The 27155-nt window shown below is 33.6% G+C and overlaps 1 protein-coding gene across 11 annotated transcripts in view; it reads left to right on the top strand.

Annotated features, from left to right (window-relative positions):
- Positions 1-27155, top strand: part of LOC106466313 — a 90098-nt gene that overhangs the window by 9657 nt on the left and 53286 nt on the right. For 4 of the 11 annotated variants that reach the window (XM_022394292.1, XM_022394291.1, XM_013926584.2 and 1 more), the window contains 2 exons: positions 371-981; positions 1220-1542. In XM_022394292.1, coding sequence (XP_022250000.1) covers positions 373-981; positions 1220-1327 — 717 coding nt within the window. In that variant the 5' untranslated portion in view covers positions 371-372 and the 3' untranslated portion in view covers positions 1328-1542. Of the gene's footprint in view, positions 1-370; positions 982-1219; positions 1543-1804; positions 2778-4610; positions 4983-10868; positions 11502-13003; positions 13178-27155 lie in introns of those variants that run through there. The other 7 variants (XR_002612170.1, XR_002612169.1, XR_002612171.1 and 4 more) reach the window with 7 other exon arrangements.

A 27155-nucleotide genomic window follows, 5' to 3' on the forward strand; every position in this document is an offset into this window, starting at 1 on the left:
TTCTAAATACAAATTCAATCCAAACAACGTTCATATTAACAATAAATACACAATAATAAATTCGTTACAAGCAGAATACTTGAACATCAAATAATGGTTGGAGACGGCTTGGATGGGTAATGAAGAAAACTTTATAAGTTTAACATAACAGCAAATGTACAACGTTTCGACAAAACCACTTAACTTTATAAATGAAATACGAAATTAATTAATAATGGAACCATGTGCACATACACTAAAAAAGGAGCTTGGTATTTGAAAACTTTCAGTTTTTAAACGTTGCTTATTTCAAAGCTCCCCATTGCATTTTTTTTGTGTGTGTATGCATGTACTTGTAGGATTGATGAATAATTATTTTTTGCTTTTACAGACATGGAAAATAGGATGCATTACAAAGAAAGAAAAGACCAACATCAATTTGTGGAAACTCTTGTTGCAGAAACAGGCGAGTGCAAAGACACTATTTGTGAGTTAAGGCGCGAATTGTACCAAATCTCAAAGACGGAGGTGGACAGACCATTACCAGAGCCCATCTTTGACTCTGCTTTTCCCCGTGACAGTGACCATAATTTGGAACCACATAGCTCTGAGGATGAGCTGGGAGTGATAAACTGTACCAATAACCTGGTCAGCAGGGGAAGAAGTAGTAGTACCTATCCTGAGAAAAGAAAGTGGTCACAAGCAAACTGTCCTAGTTTTTTTGAAAACTCTGGCTCATCTGATGATGAAATACGGGACCTTTTATGTTTTTCGGCTCCTGTGGAGTTTTGTGCTTCCCCACCTGCAAATATACACAAACCAAATCAATCTCTGTCTCCTCCCCTCAAAATTTTGCACTTGACAACTGCCAACATCCCGGCTCTTGAATTATGTTCATCCTCTAACACCTCTTCAAGGAAGAAACATCGACAAACTCTGACCAACAGCAATGGCAGAAGTAACATTCATCGTCCATGTCTGGATTTTGAGAAGATGCAACAGGTAGGCATTGCACTTTAGGCATTTTTGGTTTGTTTCATAGATAAAAGTACCAGAAATGTGCTGTACAAAGAAACCATTTTGTGTAATTGCAATATAAAATAGTATATAAAATGTGTATGATTCATCATAGGTTAATAGTGTAGATGATGGTGAGAAATTAACATCTACGTTGTGAGATTTTGTTCAGTTTTTAGGCACAGTTTTCAATGTTTTTTTACTTCAATTTTTCAATTTCCAGGTGATAAAATCTTGGAAAAATTGCTTTTATGAACTACTAGAAACTGTTGGAGCCATTTTAACACATTCATACATTGGGCGTGCAAGTACATTGGACATAACTACATGAAGAATGATGGATTAATGTATTTGAAAAACTTTGAAATATTTTAAAACTCTGCCACAAGTTTTTAACTGAATTTAATTCTGCAAATACTTACTGTTGAACTAGTGCAGTTCATGAGGTTAAAAGAATAAGTTTTTGCAGAATTTTTCTGATTTCTCAAAGTTCTTTGTATCTAGGATTCTGATAGTATGATGATGTAGGTATTTCTCTCTTGAATTTTTTTTTCTAAATAAGTTAAAGATATGATTGCATTTGTTTTCAAAACTTTTACTTAAATATTAAAGATAAATGACCAAAATGTGGTTGTTGTTGTTTTTTTAACATGAAATATAATTGTTTTTATTTGTTTTTCAATTCATAAATTCCAGAAAACGTCTTTGATATGGTGTATTCTTAGTAACATGCTTAAGATATCGGATTTAAGCGACTTTTAAATTTCATTGGTTATTATTTTCATCCAATTTTTGTTCTTCGTTGTAGAAATTACACGGAACGGAAGCTTGCCCAGGTGCGAAATAACGCAGCTAGAGAATTTAAAAATCGTGGTTTTACGTGGAACGTCTTCACACAACAAGAGTGATCGATTTTTGACGAGTAACTCAATTATTGATTTCTCGTGCACAACACTGTATTGCTGTTGAGCTGCAGTTTCAAGCTTTTAGCTAAGAAAAGCTGCATTTATCCGCATCTGGTTGTCATGGTTACCCTCTCCTTCTCTCGTGAAGTATATATTTTAGGGCTTTTATATTTGAGATTTTGTTTCTGCTATCGACTTTTTGATCTGTATTCAGAGGGTTTATACTCGACTTGGAAAAAAAAGAATTGTTTTTAAAAGTACAAAAGTTTATCAACCAATTGGATTATTAAAGTACACGAATATAATATACAACTAACATGGAATTTATTAATTGCTAAACAAGCTAAATCTGTACGCATATCTTCGAAGTAGAAATTGAAACCGGCGTGCACAAATTATTTGTTTTTAGCTTTAAATACACAATATGTACTAGTTTCGGTGTGAATTTATCGGTTTGTCCTGATTGTTAATCGTACTAAAAGTTAATTGCATTAATCGATTTCTAGATATCAAACCTAGCTAAGCCAAAGGGAACTACTTTTTTTCTTTAATTGATGTTCGTGTGTCGTGTGGCTTTAATTAGATGGATCATGTAAAATGAAAATCACGACGTTGAGGTATTTTGCGTTTGCGTTATCAAGTACACCCTAGATCGTGAGACCGATACAAATATATTTGAAAATAGAAAAGGCAGGACACCGAAACTCAATACTGATGTTAAGTATCTTCGTTTATGTAGCCTTCGGGACAGAAGGAAGACTGCCACTCAAGCATGAGATAAACAACCATGTAGACGAAAGCCGTAAGACTTTCGAAACGTCGTCCTCTACATTTGTTCGTTTCTACAACAGGCAGTTGCTGTACATTTGAAACTTAGATTCAATCATGTACCAAATGACAGGAAAGTGTCCAGATCTACAGTATCAAGAAGTCTCGACGAGAATTGAATATTTGGTCGTGTAGCAGTTACAAAAAAAAACAAAAAAAAACTTCGATCTCCAAATATTGTCGAGAGACTGAAATTTGTTGAAGTACAAAAACTGGACTGTTGATGATTGGAAAAGGGTGTTATGGACAGAGGTTGTACGTCCAGCGGAAGAAACGTGAAAGATACTTACCTCAGTGCGTAGCACCAACCATGAATCATGGGGGAGGCAGTTTGGTTTGGATGTGTGTTTCTGCTGAGGCGACGAGATATGTTTGCAAATTAGATGGAATAATGAACCAGCGCAAGTACCATCAGATACTAATCCGTTATAGTATAATCAGTGGTTTGCGTATTATTGGTAAATGATTCTACTACCAAGAAGATAATGATCCCAAACACTTATCCAATCTATGTAGAAATTGCTTAATTAAGAAAGAAGCTGCTGGAGTCACTCAAATGATGCAATGGACCCCACACAGAGCCCAATCTCAACTCAATTGAGCAGATCTGGAACTTGATAGATCAAAAACTTGACAAATCAAAAGTTACTTCAGAAGAAACTTTATGGGAGTTTATTAAATACATTTGGAGTAAGATACTAAGGGACACTTTGATTAAATATGTTGCAACGATGCATGAAAGACTGTGCAGTTATTAAAGCAAAAGGGTACACACAAAATATGAACTGTTTGCTGAACTCAAGCATTTGAATCGAGTTTCTGTTGTACTAAATAATGAAGATTAATAAAATTGATATTTCGCCTGTGATTTGCTTTCCATTGTTTATTGAATGTAGACTGAAATCAATTTTTTGACTGTCCTAACACTTTTGTACAGTATTGTAATTATGCACCCACTGCTTGTTGAAGCAGAGGTGGGCAATTGGTTTGCCCCTGCCCTTCCATTCCGATCTTGCGAACAGGATAACTGAAGTTTGTAAGCAGTAACCTATTCTACAAGCATGGTCAAAGTCCATCCATCCAAAGATTAAGACCTGATTAACTTTTTAAAGTCATGGGTCAATCAAACTTGGGGGTGGGGGACTTAAACATACAGTAACATTAGTGGGAGCATAAGTGTTTCTTAAACATAATTTGTACTTATTTTTATAACTTCAAGAGTACTTTGCGTACAGTTTTATTAGTTACGTTTATTGTTAGATTAATTATAAAATGTTTGTGGCCAGTTTTTAATTGCTGACTATGCTTGAGATTTAACCACAGTTTATTGCTGATTCAAGATGTCTTCTTTTATTGGATGGGAACTGAATAATCAGATGTCATAGTTCAATGAAAACCATTGTGCTAGTTTTGAATTAAGTGTAAATATCTTATGTCATTAGTGGAGTAAAAATATATTGCCTCGGATGTTCGCCATACTGTTAAACATCACAATTTTAACAGCTTCAAAATTAACGCCCTTCAATATTTCCACACTTGGACATTATTAGTATTATTTAATTACTAGATGGTGAGCACATTGATTTTACTCTTAACATCGCACACAAGATACAATGGGTTTATATGTCGTGACGAAGGCGATTATTAGTCAGCATGTTATTAACTGGACTACTGTACTTATAACTTGTTGGTTATTTGGCAACGGTTCAGCATTGTTAGCAGATTAGGAAGTCTATGTATATATGGTGTTTGTTTTAAGTTTCTGCTTATGCTTTGGAGGATGCTTATAAAGTGTTACCATTGAAGTGTTTTGATTTCAATAATGTAATAAGGTTCGTAGTAGGCAACATTTTTGAAAGCACATTATTATTTGTTTTACAGATAAGAGTGCGGCTGTTGTGAGCCTATTATTGATGCACGCATGTACTTCGCAGTTGCCTTGTGCGGAAAGAGCCAAGCCTGCTGCCGGACAATTCTTCGAGGTGAACTTTTGTTAGAAGAAATGGCTGATTTTACGAATGTAAATGTAATTTATCTGTAGTTCATCTGTGAATGTCTATTTTTTCAGGGGCCGCTTAACATGCACAAATAACTATTTTAATGAGATTTTTGCAAGAAAAAATTTAACGATCTCTTATACTCTGATATCTGTTCTCTGTTGGGTAAACGGTACTTAGTTTATATAATTGTGTGTGTGTGTGTGAAGATTAAAAGTACCTTTCTCCATCTGAAAAATTTCAAATATCATTTACATAACCCCTAAATAAATATCAGAATTTTTTTATCAGAAAAACATTACACATTATTTTCTTTACCCTAACTGTGTATGAGGTCGATTGATTGGTCTGACCTCGCAACCACCACTAAAAATTATTTTACCTTAGCGAAACAAAGTATCCAATTCTCACATTTTAATTATTTTTATAATATACAAAATATGTGAATATGAGTAATATTAAAACCGTAAGTACATATTACGCATATGTGTGATCCTGATATGAAAAACTCTTTGAATTAATACGACCAAATATTTCTTGTATGAATTTATTGTTTCGTGTATAAAATATGAGGAAAAACAAACTATACATAATTGTTTTAATATTTTTCTGATATGGTCTTACCTCCTGACCCTCAGTTATCTTGATCTTCTTTCTTGTCCCTAAGCATTGCTAAAAAAGTTTAACACTCAGCACACTAGTCTATATACCCCACAAATTTCGCGCCACTTTTGAACATGTATATAGCATGTGACCACCCTCCACCAATAGTATTGCGGCAACTATATTGGCATAGCTAACTCTCTCATGTTCCCACTCAATACTCATTGACACTTCAACTTTTTTTTCTTTTTCAACAATTTTTTTTATGTGTTTGCATTCAATTGTTTCATTTTTTTGCATATGTTTATTCTTACCAAATTGCAAGGGAATTAAGAATGAATTCGCAGGTAGCTAGATTCATACGTTTGGCCGTTGATTTGTTCTCATTTGACAATGTTTCTGATTATGAATATAATCAAGGAGAAGACAATTTGGATTCAGTTTTTCTAGCACATTCTTATTTTGGTCAGTCACACTCTACATCTTGTCGGGAGATTTTACCTTTCACTCTTTTTTACAGCTGGTTGTAATCAGGTATGTGGTATTACATGTTTCCACTATCTCCTTTACCTCCCCCATCCTCAATGGGTGAAATTCCATCTTCCGAAATTTTTGTCTTCCCCTTCACTCCACATAAGGGTTCATGAGCAGTGATTTATTTTCGAACCAACTACAGTCAGGTGTTGGTATGCCCCGTCTCCCTTTCCAGCCAGACCACCATGCTTCATGCTTTGGCTACCATCTCTCTTCTGATTCATATTTGGATTTTCAGCAACTGGATCATCTCCTTCCTCTTTGAAGTTCGAATTTTCAAGCTAATGTTCATTTTAATCAGGCAAAACTCTCAAGCATTTGCCTTTCCCTCTCCTATTTTAAGACATCCGTCTTCCCTCCATTTTTTTCTCGGATGCTTTTTTTGTCGCTTCCCAGTTATTTTTCCGATTAACTTGGGGTCCCTCCTTTGGTCCACTGTTGCTTATTTATTGTCCTCTGCCCTTTCCTTTAATACTTGTCTACTTGGGACTTGTTGGGGAGAGATGTATTACTTGTGGGGGTGCATCTCTCATTCAGGCCCCTTTTTATGCAATGTTGTATTTAGGGGTCTTTCAGATTCTATGGAATCCAAGGTTGATGTGGCTAGGTTGCATTCGTCTTTGTCTTCTCTGGCCACATGATTATCTCAACCTCCCACGTCCTAGCAGGATGTGTCCCTCCTTTTTGTTCTTACATTTTTCCTCACCCAGGCCCTTACCTTCCTCCTGGCATTCCCGACCCTGCCCTCGATTTCCCCAGTCTTTGGCTGAGTAATTCCAAAGGTATAGATGACTCCACAGTGGGTTTAGGACTGAAAGGGTCAAGATGGCACCACTTTTCTGGAGTGTGTTTGTGGAGGCATTTTACAATGGATCCATTGGTTCTGTCTGGAGCTCTTTGCCTTCAGTTCTGGTTTACACCTCCACGGGATCATACATCTCTTGGGGGTCTTACCGAGGTGGTTCACGCCCTGCTTTGCAAAGAAGTTATTGAACAGATGTGCCCCATGCAAACGGGATTTTATTCCCATCTCTTTGTAGTCCCCAAACAGATGAGAGATTGGAGACCTATTGTTGATTTATTCCAGTTGAATTTCTTTCTGGATACCCTTTTTCACTATCTCCTATCTTTCACTTCCATGACTTATCTCCGGGACTCGGGATGAACAAATTTGACATGATGGATGCGTACCTTCACATCCACATTGTTCCTGAGTCACGTCGTTTTCTTTGGTTCGTCCACGAGGGTCGATGGTTCCAGTTCTGGGCATTACTGTTTGGACTACCTTGGCTCCTTATGTGTTTTGTCAGGCAGTATAAACATTTGCCCAACATTTTTACTTGTTGGGTTTTCACACTCATCATTACATGGATAACTGGTTCCTGTTTGCTTCTTCCCGTTCACATTCAAGGGATCACACTCGTCTACTCATACATAATGTAGTGTGGGTGGGATTAGTGATAAAAGTATAGAAGTTTGTTTTTATTCCCACTCAATACCTCATTCATTTGCTGTTGTGTTTTTCAACTCTCACCTTAGTCATGGTCCAGCCTTCTCCTTTTCATCTTTGGAATATGGAGCAAGTAGTGCACAAGGCTTTCCCACCTTGGATTCTCTGACAGCTTGAGAGATTCTGTCTCTTTTGAGGATGTGAGCTCCCATGGAAGCTGTTATTTCCATGAACCAGGCCCATGTGCATTTCCTTTAGTTTATTGTCCTGTTTCATTTTCTCTATTCTCGGGTAATGTATTACTGAATACCCTATTGCTTATTTATCGTATTAGGAGTGGATGTCTCGTTTCATTTCCTCTGTTCTCTGTTACCGTATTATTACTATATTTCCTACTTACTGTAGCAGGATTAGAATCCCATTTCATTTTCTTTGCCCTCTGATAATGTATTATTGAATACTATAATATTTACTTATTACAGTAGGATTGGGGTCTAGTTACATTTCATCTACCATCCCTCAGTGTATTACTGAATACCGTTTTTAGAAGGATTTATATTGCTGATGAATTGGGATTATATCAAAGTTCGTTTCATCAACCGTCACATTCTTGGTTTAGATGTTTGAAGAATTACCAGAAGTAGGTATATAACAGGAATAACTGTTCAGAGTTTTATACCTGGTGTGGATGAGACTATGTAGGATCAACTATTTGTCGTTCAGAGTAGCATATAACAGAGTATCGAAGCCTAGTGCTGATAATTCTTTAGGTATATAGATGTGATGGAACTACTGAAAATAAGTTTGATATGACATGTAGTTCCAATAACGAGCAAAATTTAAGAATCGAAGCGACTCGAGCTGCCAAGAAAGTAAAACTAAAATCGAATACTGAATACTACATTTTCTACTTAATGTAGAGCCCCTCCCCCCCCGGTGGGTCAGCGGTATGCTTCTGGACTTACAATGATAAAGATTCAAGGTTCGATTCCACGCGGTAGGTATAGCATAGATAGCTTTACGCTAAAAATAACCACCGCCACTTTACGTAATAAAGCAAGATGTGTTATATCGTTTCATTTCTTTTGTCTCGTTGTTATATTTCAGTATAGTCTAACCTGTTTGTTGAATTTCACGCAATGCTACTCGAGGGCTACTGCGCTAGCCCTCCATAATTCTTAAGTGATAAACTACAGGGGAAGAAGCTAGTCAACACCACCCGCCGTCAACTCTTGGGCTACTCTTCATGAACGAATAGTAGATTGACCGTCACATCATAACAAAGCTAAAAGGGGCAAGCATGTGCGGCGACGGGTTTAGATTACGAATCAAGCGCAATATTTACCAAGCCATGTCAGAGAGTAATTTGTAAGACGTAGAGTAGGTAAAGATGTTTTGTTTTGATTCATTTTCACTTGCGTAGTTTATTTCCGAAGATACACATATTTCTGGAAAATATTAAACTTAGATGCATTTGCTAGCGAACCTTATTATTCACGTCAGAAGCTTTAACGTATAAGAGGTCATTGACCCATTGGATAGTACTTTGTGTTATAGTACTACTAACGTTTGTTGTAGTCTTTCTCATCTGTCTAACATCTGGCGAAGAAGAATAGCAAGGTTAATACTGTACGAATATAAGGTCTAGGGGTTTATTGTGGGGGGGGGGGGAGGGGGAGGGACAGGTACATGATGGTTAGTTATATTCCGTAGTTCTTTTTGAAACAGCAAGTTCTAAAACAGTACAAAGATTGTGCAAAAAAGTATTATAATTGTTTGTTTTGTTTTTAATTATGCACAAAGCTACACAAGGGCTATCTATGCTCTTCCCAACACGGGTATCGAAACTCGGTTTCTAGCGTTGTAAGTCCGCAGACATACCGCTGTGCCACTGGGGAGCAAGTATTATAATAATTCTCGTACATTGTCCAGGCGGTTGGTAAGGGAAGATATTCTTTAAAAAGCTGCCCTTAGCTTGCCTTCACCCCGCTGTGTTGGGTGGCTAGAGAAACGCCCTATCCTTCATTTTTTTTCCCTTCTTCTTAAATACATAACCATAACTCTTCTGCATAGCCAATTTGTTCTGTTTTTCTCCTTTCAAATTGAGGAATAATTTCATACAGTTAACTAGTGTACAAAAGTATAGTGTGAAATACTGTGTTGGGAAACTCCTTTGTATTTATTTTGTTATGAATTTCGCGCAAAGCTACTCGAGGGCTATCTGCGCTAGCCGTCCCTAATTTAGAAGTGATATATTAGAGGGAAGTTAACAAGGCAACACCACCTATCGTCAACTCCCCAGCTGCTTTTTCACCAACGAATAGTGGGATTCATCGTTACATTATAATGCCCCACGGCTGAAAAGACAAGCATGTTCAGTGACATGGTATAAAACCCGCGAAACGCCTTTATAGCCTCCGAAATATACTTAAAGTATATTAGTAAATTTCTTTTTTTTTTTTTAGTTTTTGAGTGAGAAGTATCTTATTATTATTATTATTATTTAAGTATAGCCGTGCCAGTTGATCTTGTTTGTGGATTTTTTATACCTGTGAAAAACCACAGAAAATGCTCACCGAAAAAAATTTCGTTTGCTAATAGTAAAGTATAAAGTAAGGAATAATATTAATTTTACTCTAATTGGTAAATTTTGGCCTACCTTGGAGAAACAGGTATATTGACTATCGTATGTAGCTTTTAAACACCGATGTTTGAACAAAAAAGGCTTACTATAAAACAAGAGTTCATTGTATTAAGGAAAACGCGGAGAAAACAAAACACTAAATGTCCTCTCATATCGAATTGGCTCTAGTGGCATTATTTAAACACGGTTGAAAATCAGTCACTAATGTTGAAGACTCTTTGTAACATGTAACACATATAATAATAAGAAAACGTTTTTAATAAATGGGACTTTTGTAATATAAATGTGTATGAGAGTCAATAACTTATTTTCAGTGAGGAGCAATTACTCTGTTAGTTTACACAAAATACATTTTCCAAGTAATACTATAAACACATCAATATACATTAGGACGAATAAATACTTTATAGTATTTGTTATTTGTTTGTTTGTAGTTTAAGTACAAAGCTACACAATGGGCTATCTGAGCTCTACCCACCACGGGTGTCGAAACCCGGTTTTTAGCGTTGTAAGTCCACAGACATACCGCTGTGCCACTGGGAGGCTGTTATTTGACTCACGAGATAAAAAGAAACAAAGTTTAATGGTTATGATTAATATTTAATGAAATGTAATTCGTTATTGCATAGTTATAAACTATGGACTATTCATGCAGGCCATGTTTGAAATATTCTAACAGTATTATTAAGCTTGCATCTCATTAAAGCACAATGACACTTGCTAACCGCGTTATTAGCAACTCCACCAAATATCACGTTTAACCACCAATAATATTTCATATCGTTTGCAGGAAAGGTACCCATGGTTTGATAGTTTTGGAAACTTGTTTCCATTTCACGGTACCCGTAAAATAAATTTTATTGTTTTCCTTAAATTTTGCTCATTTCCAATTTTTTACATTTCACTTGCAGGAAAGGTACACGCTGACCGAGGATTTGCAAAATTCCATTTTCATAAAAAGTCCGGAGAGTTAAGTCTTGGTATTTTATTCTATATTGTGAATTATTTCAATTTTGCCGTTTTTGTATGTATGAAAAAAGCAATTGATTTGGGCTTCGGAAATTTTCAGTTTTTCATTAAAAGTCATAAGAGTTAAACTTTGATATTATACCCAAATGTTTGTCTTTATTTTTTCTGGATAAATTCAACAACCGCTGTTGAAGTTTAAAAAAAAATCTGTGTGTTATTAAGTCTTAAATTTAAGCTTCGTAGGTATTGTTTTAGTTTTAATCGCCTTCAAATTTCCACTTTCTTCTGCATAAGTGAAATATTAGGTTAGAATTTGTTAACAAATCTAGCTTTAAATTAAAAGTTAATCTTAATTGCTTTGCGTAAATTATTTCAACTCTTTATTTTGACTTTTTCTGTAGGAAAGATACAATTGTCTTCAGAATATCAAAAATCCATTTATTTATTTTTTCATAAAATTTTAAAGGGATAAATAGGAGTTTATTAACCCATCAAGAATGTCCCTTCCAGCTTCCAACTTTAACCACCCTTTACTACTCATGTATTCATCCAATCGTTTCTTGAACTCAGTTAAATTTTCTACCTTCTTTCGAACAATTCAATATCCTCCCTGAGGTAAGGAGCCCAAGACTAAACACAATACTCTAAATGTGGCTTAACCAGTGACCTATGCAATTAAAGTATAACTTTTCTATACTTTTATAATTGTATTCAATATTTCTCTAGGTACAACCGAAAATCCTATTTGCCCTAACACTGGCAACAGCTCACTTCTTGGGTGGCATAAGAGACTGATCAACTATTACATCAAGATCCCTTTCTTTCATGACACTGTTAAGGTTTTTCCAAATTACTCTTATAGTTCAAATTATGATAGCCCACATGCATTATCTTGCATGTATCGTAATTAAAACTCATTTGCCATTTATTTTCCCAACTCATTAAATGATCTAAATCCTCTTGTAAATCCTCTTCACAGCTAAGCAACACCCAACACCTTAATATCATCTACAAATTTAGGTAATGTATTGACCATTCCTTCATCTATGTTAGCCCTGAGTTACCCCACTTGTAATATTAATCCAGTTTGAATTCCATTTGTAACAACCATCTGCTTTCTTCCATCTAGCCACTTTTCTATTCAATTTGCTAACTTATTCCCCTCGCCTATACAGATAATATTTTACAGGCCTTTTATGTGGCACCTTGTCAGATGCTTTCTAAAAATCTAGATACACCAAATCTACATCCTTACCCTCATCTACGTAAGCAGTAACCTTTTCAAAGAATGTCAAAAGATTTGTAACGCAAGATTTTCCCTAAGTCAAACCATGTCGACCACTCAATGAAATTCTAAATTTATTAAATGGCTTTGCAAAGTATCTTTTATCAGACTTTACAAAATGTTTCCTACAACTTATGTAACACTAATGGGCTTATAATCACCGAGACAATATTTATCATCTTCCTTGGAAAGAGGAGTGACATTAGCTAACTTCCAATCCTGTGGTACTTGCCCAGTGTTCAAGAACTGACACAAATAGCAGCAAGTGACTTGCATATCCATTCTTTAACCTCCTTCAAAACCCTTGGGGAAATTTTATCTGGCCCAGGAGTCTTAGCGTTCTTTAAACTTCCCAATTGTTTTCTTAACCAGCTCAGAATTAGTGCAGTCATCTTGTTCGATCCTGTTTCCATTTATCAACTGTTCAAGATGTGGAATACTGTTTAAATCTTCGTTAGTAAAAGCTGAAAAAAAACAAAATTTAATAATCCAGTGATCTCGTAATCACCACATACGAACCTTTATCATCTCTCAAGTGTCCTACCCCGATCCTAACATTTTATTTACTCTTAATGTACTTATAGAAATCCTTACTGTTAATTTTTACATTTTCAGCCAACCTTTTCTCATACATCCTTTTTGATGTTCTAATTTTCTGTTTGACTAACTTTCTTCTATAATCTTATAAATCTCCCATCATAGTAGTCAATATAAGTTTCTTAAATTTTTGATACTTTTCTTTAATTTTATATCTTGTACTCTTTGTAAGCCAACCTTCTTTTTTATTTGCAGCTACCGTATCACAGCGATTAATGCCTACAATTACTGTCTAAGTCTAATTTGAATTTGTTCTACATGAAAAAGTTACTTAGTTTGGGAGTTTAGCTTGGAAAGTTAAAAAATCCACTTCTTTTACTAAACCATTAAGAACACAAAGGGCTCTAAGACTTATTGTTTATGTGAAAGTTTGGGAATTTAAAAACATGTATTTTTTATTAAAAGCCTTGGTATTATTATTCGATTTTACCGTCTTTCTATTTTTATTTCATTTTACTTAAAAAACGCTCGCTCTGGAAAAAAAATCAGTCTTTACATTGAAAGTTTCAAATATTTTAGGCTGAATTTGGTCTACGTGCAACATTACGTTTCCGTTTCTATAGAGATATAGTTGGTGTGGAGTTTTGAAAAATCAATTATTTTAAATTTTGTTTGTTTGTTTGTTTGGAATTAAGCACAAAGTTACACAATAAGCTATCTGTACTCTGTTCACCACTGGTATCGAAACCCTTTTCATTTAATATTGCGTAAATGAAATAATCGGTTTGAGCTTTTAATAAATTGCGAAGTTCCAAAATATATTATTATTTCATTAAAGCCAATAATTAACACTTGGTAGAACTTTTATGCAAATAGAATTTTTCTCTTTTCTGAAAATGAACAATTTGGAAAACTCCCTTTTTGTCCAAGGATTAAGTTTCATCTTAATATTATCTCTGCTCACTTTTACATTTCTTCTGTACAAAAAGAACATTCGTTTTAGACTTCTCAATATTTTACTTAAAAGTCTCAAGTGTTAAACATTACTATTTTCCCCTAAAATGTGTTTGTTTGTTTGTTTGAAATTAAGCACAAACCTACACAACGGGCTATCTGTGCTCTGTTCACCACGGGTATCGAAACCCAGTTTCTAGCGTTGTAGGTCCCCAGACATACCGCAGTGCCACTGGGGGCCTTAAACTTTGTATACATTTAATTTTGTCTTCATTGTGAAAGAAGATACTTTCGTTTTTGGAGTTCGAAAAAAAATTTCCATTAATAGTTTATCCACTTTTTATTTTTCTTTCTCCTGTAGGAAAGATATACCCAATAAAATTACAAATATCACTTTTTTATGGAAAGTTCCAAGGTTTAACTCTTTGTAGTATTGAACAAAATCTCAATACTGTTCCTTCTGCATTCAATAAAAAATACGCTTGGTGCGATTCCAGTCTCTTTTTCCATAACAAAATAAACGGTATGGACTTTTAGTATATATTAGCTTTTATTTAAGAGTCTCAAAGAATTTAATGTTTTTGTATACTTTCTGTCCATGTACACTTTCATTATAATTTGGATTTCTGGAAATTTCAGTTTTCAATTAAAAATCCATAGGGTTATTGTTTATAGTTTTTGAATAAATTGTGTTAACCTGTAATTTTGCTTTTTTGACAGAAAGATAAGCTTGGTTTTGGGATATTTTTGATTAAATGTCTCAAAATTGTTTTTGACTGTACTTTGTCCAGGTCTTATTACTCCTTTTCTATCCATAAAAAAGAAGCGTTTTTGAGTTTTGGAGAATAATTAGGGTTTACTACTATTGTTTAAAAAATGACCACTTACTGTAATTGTGTAAATTATGTCCACCTTTTACTTTGCCGTTCTTCTACAGGATAGATGGATTCTGTTTGTGAGTGTGACAAAAATCTATTTTCCCATTAAAGCCTCAAACCTTATTGATTTTTTGCTGAAACTTCCGAACTTTTAGTAGTCTGTTTCTTCAGTATGATAAACTCGCATGGTTTCGGCACTTCTAAAATTATTTTTGAAATTAAAATTATCAGAGGTTAAGCCTTACTTTTATTGAGTAAATTTTGACCTACTTGCATATTGCCTTTCTTCTGAATAATATATATAATCGCTTTTGGGTTTAGAGAAATTCCGGCTTTTCATTAAATGTCTCAAGGATTAAACATTAGTGTTAATTTTTAAATTCGACTACTTTCATCTTTATTCTGCAGGAAAAATAGTCCAGTTTCAGTTTTTAGAATGTTGTAATTTTCATTAAAAGTCTCAAAGGCTAAATTTGATATTCTTGTATACGTTTTACCCATTGTCAATTTTCTCTCTTTTTCCGTACCAAACACTCGATTAGGAAGCTTGGAAATTGTTTTTTTTTTAAATTAAAATCCCAATTGTTAAGTCCTATTGTTTCACCTCACATTTTATCCACCTGCAATTTTATATTTTTTTTTTCTGAAAAAAAGAATACATTCGTTTTTCGTTATAAGGAATTCGTAAAAAAAATTTCATTAAATATTTTATTCACTACCAATTATTCGTTTCTTCTGTAGGAAAGACGTATTCTGTAGAATTAAAAAAATTTTTTTTTTGTGAAGTGTCACAAGATATTGGATAAAATACCACCACCTTTACATTTCATTCTGCATTAACGAAATATTTGGTTTGACCTTTTGGAAAATTCCTTTTCTAAATTAATATTTAAATTAAATAGTTAAATAAATTAATTTAAATTAATATTTGGATTAAACCATTTTTAAGTGTCTAATTTCTGAGAACTATCGTTTGCATTTGTTCTGCAAGAAAGAATAATTCGGCTTGGATGTTTTTCATTAAATGTCCCTTATTGTTTTCTTTTGTCTAAATTTTATACCAATTTAATTTCACCTTTCATTTATAAAATGAACCCTCATTTTGAACTTTTAGATAAATTCAAGTTTTAAATTAAAAATAAGAAATGTGAAGCTTTATTGTTTTTCCGTAAATGTTGTCCTTTAATTTTACTTTTCTTTCGAAAGGAAGATATACACGTTTTAGAAGTTAAAACATTTGTGAAATTAAAATTTGAATTTTGTACACTTACCGTCTGTTCATTCTCCTGTGTAAAAGGAATACTTGGTCTGAGAGTTTCAAAATTCTCTTCTTTCATGAAAAGTCCAAAGGTTTAATTCTGTGTAGTATTAACCAAATTTTGACTACATATTTTTTTCCTTCTGGAGAAAAGAAACGTGGTTTGGCATTTTGGAGACTTGCAGCTTTTATTTTAAAGGGTTACTGTTTTTGCCTAGATGTTGCCCTCTTTCAATTTTGTCTTTCTTCTCCAAGATACATTTAGTACAATTTCTGATTTCTTTTGCTTAAGAAATAAACAATTCGAATTTTTGAAAATTGCAACCTTTAATTAAAAGTCTCAAAGGTTACGCTTTAATATTTGTTGTAAAAATTTTGTGCAAGTTAAATTCTTACCTTTTGCTATCTACATAATAGAAGACTCCCAGTGGCTCAATGGGAGGCCTAAATCTTTATAAGACTAGAATTCGGGCTTCGATACCCGCAGTGTACAGAATACAGATAGCTCATTGTGTAGTATTGTATTTAACAAGAAACAAGCAAGCATAAAAAAAGACAACAAATCTGGGTTTTTGGAAAATTACAGTTTTAAATTATAAGTCCAGGGGGATAATTGTTTCTTGTTTTTTTGCTTAAATTGTGTCTACCTTTAATTTTGATTTTCTTTCGAGAAAAGATAAACTAGTTTTGGATCTCCAAACAATCCCGTTTTTTTATTAAACGTCTCAAGGATGAAGCCTGATTGTTGTCGAGATTTTTGACTAACTTTTACTTAGGTCCAGCTTCTCGTTTCATCTGTTTTTGTGGGTTCGTGAAAGTTCCAGCTTTTAATTATATGTATGAATAATCAAGCCTTAGTATTATATTTGAAACATTAACCACTTTCAAACTCGCCGTTCTTCTGCAATATATTTCGGCTTTGGCTTGTAGAGTATTACATTTGTCTTTAAAAATAATAACTCTGTTTGGAAACTTGGAAAATTTCATTTGTTATCTAAAATCCCAGAGATTATTGGTTTGTCTATATTTGGTGTACCTTTCAACTGTGTCTTTCTTTTGCAGGTGCCCCCCAGTAGCACAGCGGTATGTCTGCGGACTTACAACGCTAGAAACCGGGTTTCGATACTCGTGGTGGGGAGAGCACAGATAGCCCATTGTGTAACTTTGTGCTTAATTACAAACAAACAAAATTATTTTGCAGGTAAAATACACTCAGCGCGTGGAGTTTCAAAAATAAGTGTTTTTAGTAACAGTACCAAGGGTTAAGCCTTAGTATATTTGTGTAAATTATGTTCACCTCATAATTTGATTTTCTTCTGCAGAAAAGATGCACTATTATTGTGAGTTTGAAAAAAATCCCATTTTTTGGTTTTGCATTATGTCTTGGTGGCTGAGCCTTCTTGTTTTGGTCTACAATTTGCTTACTTTCAGTTTTCTTTTTCTTCTTTAGAAAAAGACCCACTTGATTTGGATATTTAAAAATATATTTTTAAACTAAAAGCTTTAAAAAGTTAAGCCATACAAAAATTATAATCATTTGAAGATTTTCCTTTATTCGAAAAAAATAATCCAGTCATTTAAAACTTTTGTAAAATACTGGCTTTTGATTTAAAGTCTCAAGCATTATAATTGAGCATTATTATTACCGTGTAAATTTTGACCACTTTCAATTTTTTCTTCTTCTGCCTTAGAAAATACTACCAAAATATATAGTTTTAATGATATAATAATAACTTTACAAAATCTCATACCTGTTTATCTTTTAAGTTTTACCCACTTTATTTTCGATAAAAGAATAAAAAAACAGACATGGACGTTAATGGACATGAAAATTAATTTTATTTGAAAATACCATGCTTTACTGTTTCTTTCCAAGTTTCGTCCATTTTCAATTTTATCTCATTCTGAAAGATTTAGGGGAAAATATTATTTAATCATTAACATTCCCAGTTGTCAAGACTTATTGCTTTTATTCAAATTTTATCTAAACTGTGTTTACTTTCAAGTTTATCTTTCTTTTACAAGAAAGATACAATCACATTTGGAGTTCCAGAAAATTATTTTCTTCAACTTCAGTCCCAAGAGTTAATTAAAATTAGCCTTAGTACTATTGTCTACATTTTGCCACTTTCAACTTTTCCTTTGTTTTGTATAAACATATAATCATGTTTGGGTGTTTGGAAAATTAAGTTTTTCATTAAAGTCCATAAAGTTAATTCTTGGTAGTAGTGGCTACATATTCACTACTTTCTATTCTATCTTTCTTCTGCATTACAAAAACATTCGGATTTGATTTTTGGAAAATTTCATCTTTTAATTAGAAGTTTGAGTAGTTAGTTAATAAATTTTGTCCACTTTCAACTTTTCTTCAGCAGGAAAATTTACTCTATTTGAGAGATCGTTAAGTCTTATTATCTTTGTCTAGATTTGTACCTCCTTCAATTTTGTCTTTCTTCTTCTTAAACGAAAAAGTCATGGGCTTTTTGAAAACAACAGATTTTAATGAAGATATTCAAGTGTTGTGCGTATTAATTTTGTTAAAATGTTTGACTACTTTAGTTTTCCTTTTCCTCTACGTAAAAGAAACACAATTTTCAATTAATTTTTCCGTCTTGTTTTTGTCATTTTTAGTTAATTTTCTAATATGCATTTTTTTTTTGCACGAGGGAGGTAATAGGGTATTGTTTTTTACCACAGTTTTGTACACCCTCAATTTTTCCTTTCTTCCTCAGAAGTGATACTCTGTTTGGACGTTTCAGAATATCAATTTTCCATCAAAATTTCCACTTTTATCAAACTTTTGACTAACTTCAATTTTATCTTTCTTCTTTTTAAAAGAAACATGTAATTTGAGTCTTTATTTTTTTTAAATATCCATCTTATCACTGGTTAAACTCTAGTATTATTTGTCTAAAACTTGACGACCTTGAAGCTTTCCTTTCTTCTGCATAAACGAAACACTCAATTTGGTATTTCGAAGAACACTAGATTCTAAATGAACTTCTCATTGGCTAAGCCTTAGTATAAATATTTAAGTTTACTTCACTTTCAGTTTTGTTATTCTTTTACAGAAAAAATAAACTCGGTTTGAACATTTCAAAATATCCCTTTTTAAATTAAAAGCCCAAAAAGTTAATCATTGCATATACTTGTATACATTTTGACATGCTTCAAATCAATCTTTCTTCTAGATGAAAGTAACTTGTGGTTTGGATTTCTTGAAGATTCTATGTTATCGTTATAAATTGCAAGTTTAATTAAGCCTTAGTCTACTGCGTACATTTTGATCTCCGCATGACCCGCAGATAGCAAGTCGAGCACCCTAACCACCCGGTCAAACCACAACGGTATGTCTGCGGATTACAACGCTACAATCTAGGTTTCGATACCCGTGGTGTGCAGAGTAATGATAGCCAATTGTTTTCTTACTTGCAAACAAAAAAACTTAAGAGGTTGTGTTTATGATTAAAATTTTGTCCACATTCAATTTTACCTTCTATTATTCAATAAAGATACATTCAATTTGGGCGTTCGGTAAATCCAAAGTGCTTGGCATTATTGCTTAAATTTTGACTACGTTCCACTTTTATTTTCCTGCAGGCTTAAGTGTTCCAAAAATTCATTATTATTTTTTCATTAAATGTTTTACGGCTTGTTGTCAGAATTATGTTCATCTTCAAATTATGTTCACCGTCAAATTTCAGTTTTTTTTGCTTAAAGAATACACACATGATTTCGGCATTTCGAAAATTCCATTTTTTATTAATCTAATCTTTATCATATATTGTTTTTATTATTTTAATGATTTATTTGTTTGTTTCCTTGTGAAGCACGAAGCTACGCAAATAGGCTATCTGTGCTGCCCACCACAGGCATAAAACCCAGATTTTAGCATTATAAGCCTTCAGTCTTACCGCTAAACCACCGGGGGGGGGGCGTATTTTAACGGACATTAAATCGTTCCTTTCTTTTCTATAAAACAAACGCTCGGTTTGGATGTTTCAAAACTTAAATTTTTACATTAAAAGGCCCTTTAGTATTATTGTCTAAATATCAATACATATTTGTGTCTTTGGATAACCGAATTTAAAAAAAAAGAGTAAGTGTTAAGTGCTTTGTTTTAATACTTTTTTTGGTTCACGTTCAATTTTGCGTTTCTTTTTCTGCAGGAAAAATAGACTTCGTTTCAACCTTGTCTTAGAAGTCTCGACAGTTAGGCTTTGATGTTTTAGTCTATATTTCGAACACTTTTGTCATTGATCTATACAATGTTCGAGCCACCCTTACGAAAGTATGTTAGAAAAGTTTTGACGGTATTTCGTGGTAAAAGAAGTATTTCATGTCAATATGTATATGCTGTATCTAGTGCGATACTTGACATTTCAAGTGACTTAATATAGCCCATGTCCAGTTAAAGATATTTCATCTTCAAAAACCTCAACTCAAAGTTATGACCGTTATGGCCACTCTAGGGAATCCACCAAACATTCTTAGACACTCTCCTCTCACAGTTATGACCTTTATGGCCACTCTAGGGAATCCACCAAACATTCTTAGACACTCTCCTCTCACAGTTATGACCTTTATGGCCACTCTAGGGAATCCACCAAACATTCTTAGACACTCTCCTCTCACAGTTATGACCTTTATGGCCACTCTAGGGAATCCACCAAACATTCTTAGACACTCTCCTATCACAGTTATGACCTTTATGGCCACTCTAGGGAATCCACCAAACATTCTTAGACACTCTCCTTTCACAGTTATGACCTTTATGGCCACTCTAGGGAATCCATCAAACATTCTTAGACACTCTCCTCTCACAGTTATGACCATTATGGCCACTCTAGGGAATCCACCAAACATTCGTAGACACTCTCCTCTCACAGTTATGACCTTTATGGCCACTCTACGGAATCCAACAAACATTCTTAGACACTCTTCTCACCATAGTTTATATTGAAAATTTACCACAAAACCCATCGCACCATTGTGATAGCTATCACCCTCTTGTTGTGAAACAAGGAGTCATTTTAGCGAAATATACAAAATCAGCGCATTTGTAACCATGGACAAGCGATAACATTGAGAAAGGCAAAAACGAAAACAACTAGAGAAGATTATAAACAAAACCTACGTCCATTTAAGGAAAGATACTTTGAATTCAGCGAACATAAGCAATATCATAACAGTCAAAATCCATGGAACAGTTAATGAATTAAGGCTGCCGTAACGCCTTACACAGAAACAGGAATATCTTTACAGTTCATGTTAATCTCATCTACTTGCATGAAATAGATGTGATACAACGCCAGTGCGTGACAAATTATAAGGGTTCGTGTAAACATGTACAGAGAAAAATGTTGTTTATGAAGCCACTTGCCAACTCTGCAAGAAAACCTATATGGAGGCGAAACAGGACAAAATATCCATAAATGATACCGATATCACTTACAAGATATAAAACAAACATTAAGCCCGACATCCTAGTAGAATACATATATAATGAACTTCCCTCTATCCTAACCCATCTGTCAAAATCCGAATCCTATAACATGCTTATACTTTATTTGACGAAAAACTAAAGAATCCCTTCCAATCCATGCCTCCGAATAATAGAAACGCTGCATGAACACTTATGTAAACTTCAGATGGTATTACCGAGCATATCTATGACATTATAATGCCACAGTTTTGTAGCAATTATCAACACTCATGTTTGTATTTCTTCCCACTTTGCAAGGCTAGTGGTTCGTAATTAACATAGTACTGTTAAATTACAGAACTATTGTTGTCTTAATAATGCTAGTCTTCCACTTTTGATCTATATAATCGAGTAGCTTGTTCTTTTTCGTAAATGTTTTTGACTTAGTAGATTAAGTCTTAGAACTCAACCATTATTGACTGCATGTATAAAGTCTCAAGCTGAAATTTTGAATGATAAAAACTATTAACCTAGATTACTGTAGTAAATGGTATTTTTAAATAAAATAATACACTAAAGCTATACACAAGCATGGACTAAAAAACAAATGCACTAATGATAGATATAACAAAGGATAAATAAGCGAATACCTTCATGATCAATAGAAGCAAACAACTAATGAAATTATACCATAAGAACTGACAAAAGTACAGACTCAAAAAAAAAAACGTGATGAATACATTCAGGTACTAATTAACAGATGCTCAAATGACAGACTAAAGTAGGAACAAATATAAGCTTGCGATAATAACGGACACAAAACTGACTAATAAACGAATACCTATATGAGAGGGAGTGTCAAGTCCTAATAAGGAAATGCCCTAACAATGTACAGTAGCACAGACAAATAAACAATTAGCATGATTATAAATACAGTTGGGGACTATCTAATACTCTAACTTTAAAACTCAAACAGAGACTAATAAGTGATCTTATTAATATACGTACGCAAGCATTAACTAATAAAGAACACATGTACGCTGGAAAGAAGACTGGACTTCTAAGCGAATTACAAAACCTTGGACAGAAGCCTGGACTGCAGATATTTTACAGATCTCTGTTAGTTCTCTGATAATGAACACAGGCAATGACTAGTAAACGAATACAGATGCTGAGTACATTATATTAATAGGATTTTGAAGCCTCACCATGTCGTTACAGTACACGTCGCCTTGACCGGTCATGCCCCATCTGAAAGCTGTGCAGCGTACTTTATGCTGTGAAATGCTTCGTAAAACTGTTATGTCCAAAGCAAACCAATGCCTCCCGCGGACTTTCCATACTCCATATAGTGTAAAAGGACGATGATTTCTCAGAACCAGTTTCAATAGTCCAATTGCATAGAACCCAATAGGCACTGCATCTGGCAACTTCACTGGTATGTCTTTGTATAGAATACCATGAATAATCGTTTCATTCTGCAGCTGCTTGAGCTATGGAAAGTGAGAGCATCTTGTGTACACGTGACTTGTGTCGCTTTTCCATAAGGAGATTATTTTTTATTATGGTATGTACTAGCCACTAGTCTTTGTGTTTGTGGATTCTCATCTGTTACAAGACGCCACACTGAGGTTGAGGCAAAACTTTTGGAAGGTCTCTTTCTGGATGGTCTCAGTACAACAAGTTTATCAATATTCCTTGTTTTCTAATGGCATTAAGGATAAAGGATATCACCATCTTGGAAATCCTAAATTTCTGATCTCAGCATATCTTTATGACCTGAGTGTATGATTATTTCGCGACCAGTTTTTGGTAGCACCACTCTACTTACATAATGCTGAACATGTCAAAATGTAGTCCTGAAACATTCCGTTCCACCACGACTTTATATTGGCTGCAGGTGTCACGTGTCTTACTGACATGTAAAATCGTTTTAACTTAACGTACTCAACCTAAGAAACTTACAATGTCGAAACACGTAGAATTGTTCTTGATTAAGCTTCTTTAACCTTTAAATATAATTTTTATTGTGGTTCTCACGAATTATTGATTCTCTTTTACTTTATTATAACGACAATTTCAAAGATGATTTTTCAAGGAATACCTTGGATATATATGGGTATATATATATATATAATGAAAAACCAATACAATTTTCTGTTTAAAAAAAAAGGATAAAATAAATAGACATATCAATGATTAGTAAAGGAATAGGTTCATGATGAACAGAAGAAATTACTAATAAAGAAATTCCATAATGATAGAGAGAAGTAGACTAATAAATCCTAACTTAAACACATGTACAGCCTGTGAAACCGATATTCTAACAAGTAATAAGAACATTTTGTAAATGTAAAATGATGTTTGGATGTCAGTGCCTAGAAATGAATGCAAACAAGAATATAAAGTTGATACAGGTATACATAGATCACCCCTACATGACTTTCAATATTAGAATTTAATGTTACAATGTAAATTGCATGAATACAGAATTATCACGAGGTCGGTCAATTCGACCGACCTCGTAGAGAGAGTCTGTAATAGTTTATAATAATCAAGAGATGTTTTGACTCACTTTGGTTTTCCTCATACGTAAGTCCTAGTCTCTTAGTCACACTACATCGATGTCTACCCTGACATTACTATGATAAACAAACTGCATACTAACAGTAAGGAATATACAATTTCCAAATGCAGTAATATCAAAATCAAGTATGCATTTTATAGTGTAACATTAAATTTTAGTATTGAAAATCATGTACGGATTATCTATGTATAGCTATATCATCCCTATGTTCTTCTTTGCATTCTTTTTGGCATTGCCATCCTACATCATTTTACAATTACAAAATGTTTTCATATTAATTATTTTGTGAAATTTTCCCCCTGAGTGAAAGTTAGTGCATTCTATGAATGATTGTAATAAAATCTAATATTATGTTTAGTGATTTTTTTTTACTCCTTCACTTCATACATAATACAGAGATTGTCTCCTTAAAGACACCGATTATATAGTGTACAAAACATTGAATATTCTACATGTTACAGTCGTCTAATGTTCATCTATCATTGGCTGGTAATTCCTGGTTCAACCCATACTTACGCTTTTTATAGGAACAGATTTCCGTAAAAAAGCTAACTTCAAGGGATATAACGATTACATCGTTGACACTAGAATTATGATTTTTTTTTAAATTACTACTAGTTTTTACGACTAATCAATGGCATCATGCACTGCCCAGAAACACATAGAGTGGATTTAGGTTCAAAGAGGCGTTAGTGATAAAATAGTTGTAGAGTTACCTCGACTGAAATAATAATAAGAAAGATGAACAATTTGGTTGATTGGTCACTTTCTACTTTGGTATCTTGGCGATGGTTTCTTGCCTTGTTTTTGGGCTTGTTGAGTACAGAAACAAATGAAAGTGAGTGGCAATCATATCTCAAAATAAAACTCTCTGTTGTTGTTGATTTTTTAGCGTACATATTTGTATTATGCCTATTAAGTACCTTGGCCATCCCTACATATAGTCAACCGACTCTATGATCATTAACAGTAGCGTGGACTAATATAAAAATACCTAATTTTGCACACATGTATAGAAATACACGAATGATTGACACAAGCAAGTAATAATAAACGAATTTCCAGGTGCATATTTGTCAAAAGATGAGATAATAAACGAATAGACACAGGCAGGGACTAATGATGTAGTCCTTAATATTGTATATATGTAAGGACTAATAAATGAATACTCTAATGTTACACTGAAACAGGGAATATTAAATAATCACCTAGATTTAGATACAGATTGGGGCTAATAACAGTAAAAAGTGAATACCTCAAGAATAAACGCAAACAGGGAATGCCTTTATGACGAAAAAAAAAGGAATAGACTAATAAACTGTTGTTAGACACAAGCAGGTATTAATGAAAAAATATCTAATTTATGGTCACAAATAGAAACAAACATATTAATACCCTAATGATGGATAAAGGTACGTAATAATAAAGGAATATAATAATAAACAGAAAGAGAAATTGATAAGCAAATAACCCAATGATGAATACAATAATGAAGTAATAAACGAATACTCCAATGATGGACAAAATGTGGATTAATTATTCATTACGCAAATGTCAGAATAAAGCAGATATTGATAATCAAGAAATGTTTTATTAAATTACATAAACTCTTGTGACCACAGCCTCTCCTGAAATGCACATCACAAACTTTCAAACTGTTCAAGTGTGAAAATTGAATACAACATTCTATATAATTGTATAAACGAAAACCATGACTGGCCGAAAATCACAGACATAGTGATATCCGTTACAAAAATAAAAGTAAAAAGAATTATCGACTATATGTTAACACCATAAGTCATTAAAAATATATTGTTAATAGCGAACTATAAACATATATATCTATATTTAAATAAATATAATCTATCCTGAGTAGAACTGACAAATTTATCAATGTCTGTATTTCACAACAACAACAAATCAGTGAGAAAGTGCTGCTCGATAGAATCAGTTGTTTGCTGTTATGGTTTAGATATTTTTCTGCACTTGATGGAGAAACGTTGGTACGGGATAGTTTCTTCTGGCGGGGAAAAATTATAAGTAGAAGAAATTCAATAGATGTGGATATATATATGTTTTGGTAATATTTTACAAAAGGAACAGAAAACCAAAAGTTGAGAAAAGTGTTTGTTCATAAATTGTGATTCAAGGCTAGAAATGCTGTATATAATTTCATTTTAAGTTTGTTTTCCTTTATTTAGACTTTGGAGATGTAACATAGCCTGGACAATTTTGAAAATTTCTGTGTGTAGATTTATTGGTTTTAGGCACTGTTTATTTTTAAGCTGCAGATTCTGGATGTGTAGCATAGCCTGGATATTCAATAATGATATTGTAAGCGGGCCTGTAGATTCAAATGTGTGGCTGTAAGTTTCTAAGGTATTAATTGTGATCCTACGAATGTGCTCATGGTTATGTTTCATCAAGGATTCAGCCTATTTCTCCGTTATAAAAATGTTTGCAGCATAAGCAGACCGAAACACGGGTAATTGACTGTTTAATGTGTTAGGTATAATTCGATTCTGTGATGGAAGTTCTGGTATTAATAAATGAGTAACACAACGTGATCGGTTACAGCACAGTGTTCCAAGGTGGATGTTTGGTATATGTACAAATATGTTACATAGAGTTTTCGTTATGCTTATAGAGTGTGATAGGTTTGTTTTTAATGGTAGTGCCAATATTATTGTTGTTCTGAAATATATGGATATTTTCTTGAATTTGGTGGGCTCTTCTACGTTTTCTTAATTAAGATGATAAGTAAGGACAAGGGATACGTGGTTTTCCTTACTGGCAACTTTATTCTGCTTTGAAAAGCTGTGTTGTGATTGACATTAAAGACGTTATTTTTTAACAACTGAACCTGGGTATCTTCTTATGTTTAAAGAAATTTGAGATTTCCTTGTAAAAAAACTTGGTATGAAAGCTACATAACTTGTGTAATCACATAAACTGATGCTTTTATTTTTTACATGGAAGGGATGGTTTGAAATATAATCAAGGAAGGAAAGCGTGTTGTATTCAGTTAAACACAATGGTGTACTAGAATAATGTGTTATACACAGCAGAAAGTAGCATTATAATATTAAAGTGTGTCGCATTCAGCTGAAGACATTCGTATAGTAGATTAATGTGTTATACAAAGCAGCACAGTATTAAAGCTAAACACAATTGGGTACTAGATTAATGTGTTATCCATAGTAGAAAGAAGCAGAAAATAATTACTTTTCAGCTGACGACATCGGTATAGTAGATTTACGTGTTATACACTGTACAAAGAAGTATTATGATTAAAACTGGAAGGC

The sequence above is a fragment of the Limulus polyphemus genome, unplaced genomic scaffold (assembly GCF_000517525.1).
Source record: "Limulus polyphemus unplaced genomic scaffold, Limulus_polyphemus-2.1.2 Scaffold2219, whole genome shotgun sequence".
Classification (NCBI taxonomy): Eukaryota; Metazoa; Arthropoda; class Merostomata; order Xiphosura; family Limulidae; genus Limulus; species Limulus polyphemus.